This window comes from Gracilinanus agilis, unplaced genomic scaffold (assembly GCF_016433145.1).
Source record: "Gracilinanus agilis isolate LMUSP501 unplaced genomic scaffold, AgileGrace unplaced_scaffold41716, whole genome shotgun sequence".
Classification (NCBI taxonomy): Eukaryota; Metazoa; Chordata; class Mammalia; order Didelphimorphia; family Didelphidae; genus Gracilinanus; species Gracilinanus agilis.
The window spans coordinates 1-4,999 of record NW_025375485.1 but is presented as its reverse complement, the minus strand read 5'-3'; the positions used below and the strand labels follow the sequence as shown (position 1 = coordinate 4,999).

The 4,999-nt window shown below is 49.3% G+C and overlaps 1 protein-coding gene across 1 annotated transcript; it reads right to left on the bottom strand.

Annotated features, from left to right (window-relative positions):
- Positions 1-55: 55 nt before the first annotated feature.
- Positions 56-4,457, bottom strand: LOC123255250 (tudor domain-containing protein 6-like; the record flags this gene model as incomplete). The annotated part of the gene is made up of 1 exon (XM_044684087.1): positions 56-4,457. A coding segment is annotated over exon 1 (4,402 nt), but the record flags the coding sequence as incomplete, so codon positions are not given.
- Positions 4,458-4,999: the final 542 nt, after the last annotated feature.

Genomic DNA, 4,999 nt, shown 5'->3' with positions numbered 1-4,999 from the left:
AGGGGAGGAGGAGGAGGAGGAGGGGGAGGGTCTAAAAGAGTCTCTGGATTGGTACCTGCATTTACCTGGGCAGAAGTTTCTACTTGTGATTTTCCATTAGATATAAATTTGCTGATCATATCCTCTGATATTACACCCTGTTCATCTGTAAGCAAAACATCCCACTTATCTTCATATTTCATGACAAACTCACAATTGATCTGAGCCTCACCTGTTCTCTCTGAAAAGTAAAGCTCTTGACATTGGTTTTTAATCTGCAGGATATGAAGCCCACCCAAGGTACAGTGAATGCCCATCCCTGGAACTAAAGCATTAGCTTTCTGAAGTTTACTTAGTTTGCTAATGTTGACCACCGAAGTGTTCCCATAGTCTATGAATTGTACAGTGACAAGGTCACCAGACTGCTCTTTGACTACAGCCCGATACCTTAAGTCATCTTCTGGAAAAATGGCACATATCAAGTCTCCTTTTGCCAGAGATCGTCCAGCAAAACATTCCCGTCTTGTTTTATCATCATTTAACTTCTCTGAAATACTTGCAAGTTCTTCCTCATCATCAGCTAATTGAATATAAAAGTCTGTTAGATCATTAATATGGGAAACATATACCTTTGTCTTAAAACCAGGCACTATACTCTTCTGAGGTAGATCACAAAATTTAAGCGGTAAGTCCTTATTTCTCTCTAACATTTGTACAGAGGGCTGAACAAGATTCTCTCCTATTTTATTAGGTGGATGGGACACGTGATTACTTTGACCTCCCACAGATTCCTGATAATGAGTTAACAAGCCTATCTTGGTTGAACTTTGTAAGTTTTTTAATTCCTTACATGCTAAACTGATTTTAGGTTTGCATGATTCTCCCTGGATCTCTGACGTGCATAATTTATTTGCTGTTTTGCTGGAATATCCAGCAAGTAAGTTCCTATTTTCGCTTTTTACTTTAAGGGTTTCAACTGAAGAGAGCAATTCTTCATTTTCTACTTTCTTTGGCCCTTTGAAGCCTAGTAAACCCAACTTCTCGTTTATTTTAGCATTAATCTGAACACTACCATCATACAATTCAATAATCAACCTTCCATCTGGATCTTTTGCTACAACTAAAGCCTTCAGTGATTTGTCTAATACGGCCTCTTCAAACCAACCTGCAATTTCTTTAGGAGTATTGTCATAGACATCAGACAAAGAACATTTCACGGCTTGCATTGGCAAAAGTAAGAGATCATAGGCATCACCTGGGATTGGAAGCAAGTCTTCATTTGCAACCACATGAACATTCCCAAAGTCAACAAAGAAAACTTTGTTTGGTTCTTTGCCTGTGACTATTCCTCTATACCAATTCTGGTCACTATATTTTGCAAGGCACAAAGTCCCAGGGTTTAATGAAGATGTTTTTGAATGTTGTAAGACTCTGCTTAATCGACAAATATCACTTGACAGCTGCTCTAGCACACCTGAGCTCCTCGAAAGCTGGCAATAAAAAGTCCAAGGTCCATCAACATGTGTTACAAAAACAGCTTCTTCACTTCCAATTTTGATGTCATGGGTGGAATAATAGTAGGAATGGAGTTGCATGGAGGATGCTAGAGGTTTCTGAAGTTGAACTTGTTTGGCAAACCCAATTTCTGTTAGGTAGTGGCAAGCACTCTGAAAAGGAGTTAGTAAATCTACCACATTAAAGAGTTCTTTGTTATTTATTGCTGCTAGGGCAAAAATTGTGCATTTCAACTCCAGATTATCTTCCCAGGCATTATCTACAAATTCTTTAAAAGCTTGAATTGCTCTTTCATCCCAAACAAAGGGATTTTGACTGGCTGGTTGAATTAAATTGTACAGGCTACATCTAAAAGCTTGAGCCTTTAGCTTTAAAAAATCATCATTGATTGAATAGATATTCTTCATAGAGACTATTTCTTTATTTCCATAGTCAACAAATATTACTTTGGCATGGTCAGTAGAAGGGGTTCCACTAATAATCAAAGCTCTGGACCATTTCCCATTAATAGTTCGCTTTGCCAAGCAAGCTGGACTGATTCCCTGGTATAGAGGGGTAGAATTCTTGCAAAACTCCTGAATTTTACACATTAGGGTTCTGAGACCTTGGAGGTTTCTGGTCAGTTGGCACCAAAAATATCCAGGGCTTTCAACATAAGACACTTTAACTTCTACTGTGCTCCCAACTTCTAACTGACCTTTATAGGGAGAGCCCGGCTTAATTTCCAAATAATTTTGTACTAGTGGAGAATAGATAGGCATATTTCTTGTTTTCTCTGCTGCCTGCACAACTGATTCACTGAAAGAGCTTTTTGTAACAACTGTTCGGTCAGTCCCAACGTCTAAAACTGGAGGCTTGTCATCTTTCATTGCCCACTGTCCCATTCCAACCTTCTTGGCAGAAGCCATTCGGTTACAATCAGCATTTAGTTGATTTGGAATTTGCCCCGGGGAGTGCGCTGGTGGCCTGATGTCCATCATCTCAAATTCCTGATATTTGGCATATCCAGCCTGGGCAATCAGTTTGCTTACATTTTCTTCCCCCATTCTTGATTCATCAAGAATTTCAATGACATACTGGTTATCCTGCTTATCAAGAACGTGAATGACCAACTCCTTGTGCAGCACAGTTTTTTTGAAATAGGAAATGGCTTCCCGGCTCCAAGTTTCCCCGAGGGGCCAGATATCGGCCAGACAGCACCTCAGCGCTACAGCTGGGAGCTGCCTGAACTGAGGTAGCAGCATTTTCACGTCTGAGCAGCCCACTGTCTCAGTATCGCCCCGATCCACCAAGTGCACTTCCACGCTTTTGTCCCCCACCAGTCTAGTGACTACAGCTCGGTAATACCCGTGCTCTTTCCACTTGGCGCAGCAGAGGTGGTCGGGCACCGGCTGAAGCGCCAAGCCGTCCAGCTTTCGCGATGAGTAGAAGTTACACATACTCCTCATTAACTTGCTAAAGGGGCCACTGTGTTTTCTCAACCTGATCCAAAACTCCGAGGGATCCTTAACAAATTCTACCTGGGCATCATAGAAAGAATTAGCCTTCAAACGCACAGCTTTCAGGACGGGCGGAGACAGGTCATCTTCCAACCCCTCCTCAGGCTCGGACTCCTTTCCTTCCTCTTCTTCCAGGCCGGGGCTCTGGAGAAGTCTGTCGGCCAGACAGCAGGACTGGACCCCGAAGGCACAGTTGAGATTAATCCCATCCTCTCCATATAATGTTACATAATATACGTGTTCAAAGGAACTATAAAATTCAATTTTGGCATTTACCGCCTGACCTAGGATCAGGGCCTTGAGGTCTCCTACTTGGGAACGAGACCAGCCTCGTCCACCATCCCAGAGTCCGTATAAGGCACAGGGATAAGTAACCACCGGCATCCGAAAATATTCGGGAAGCAAGTATCTCAAACTACCACAGCTCACTAGCTCTTTCCTCCCATAGTCTACATGCAGCACTTGGGCACAGCGCTGCGGTCGAAAATTCTCTAGCAGCTGTGCTCGGTACCACTGTCCGTCCAGGCCACAGGCGGCACAAGGGGAGCCGGGCTTGTCCGGGCTCTCCTCCCTCTCCTCCCAGCTGCTGTTTCTCCCACTTTCGTCCCCGGTACCTGTTGCCCGATAGGCATGGGCCATGCTGTCAGACAACCGGCGGATCTCCTGGGAAAGGCTGCGGAGCTGGCAGTGAATGCGATGCGGGTGGCACACCTGGGTCACCACCACGGGCTCCGTAACGCCCAGCTGCAGCTGGGGGTAGAAGTAATCCAAGAGCTGCGGGGGCTCCTGCTTGGGCAGGGCCCTGGGGAGGAGCACCGAAGCGCCCGCGGCATTGATGTAGCGCTTCAGCAGTGATCTAAAGAGACTGTCAGGCACCTGTCGCGCCAGGCCCAGGTCCTGCATCTGCTGGAACACAGTAGGCACCTCCAGCAGCACCAGGCGCTGGGGAAGCAGCACATCTTGCACTCGGCCCTGCACCTCCTTGCCTTGGAGGTGGCCAAGGAAATCCACGGCGCCTCGGGACCACTGCTGGGGCTCCCCGCCGCCTCCCCCGAGTGGCACCAGGCCGGTCAGCACGCAGCCCAGCACCTCTGACGGCAGGTGGAAGAACTCGTTGCGGCCAGGGGCCAAGGCAGCTGAGTTGGCCGTGACCGTGCGGCCTTCGTCCAGGAGGAAGACTCGGCACTCCTGCGCCTGTCTGCTGACCACGCGGCAGCGGTGCCAGCGGGGGCCCAGCTGCACGAGGCACAGCTCGCCGGGGTTAGCTGCTGGCATAGCCCGGGTCCGGGCCGCTACCGCCGCTGCGGCCACTTGGATGTCGTGACCCAGACGCACGTACTCCTCTCGACGGTCGCCCACCAGCCCCCAGAGCTGCACGGGGATGACCTCCGGATGCACATCCACGAAGGAGACGCGCAGCGTGATGGGGGCGCCAGGGTTGGGCATGCCGGGTGTGGAGCACATGGCGAAGGCGGGAAGCGAAGGTGAGGCTAGGAAGGAGAGGCGGTAGAAGGAAGGCAAAGTAGGCGAGGGCAGCTGGCGATCGGAGGCACGGAACTGGGAAGCTGGCTTCTCCTCCAGAGGCTTCCCCCAATACCAGCAGTCCCCGGACGCTGGGTAGAACACTCACTGAGTTGGGACCAACCCCACGACCAAGTCCCTGGGAAGAACGTGCCGCGAACCTCGACCGCCAGTGGGCGACCTAAAATCAAAAGCAGAGAAAGGAAAACTTTTTTAAAAACCGACGGGGAACCGCTTCCCTCGCGCCTCGCCTCGCCCACCCCAACCCCGCGCCTGCCCCGGGGAGCCTTCTCGCGAGTGGCTCTTCTGAGCCCCCGAGGATACACACCAGATACGAACTAAACTGCTAGAACGCAGACTAACCGCTTTGGCCCCTCCGCAGCCCTTTATATAGTGCCCGAGCCTGGGCGTGAATGAGTACCTAGCATCCGGTGGCGCGTGTGCGAGGATCCCATTGGCTGGGGACAGGAGCGGGGGGTGAGGGG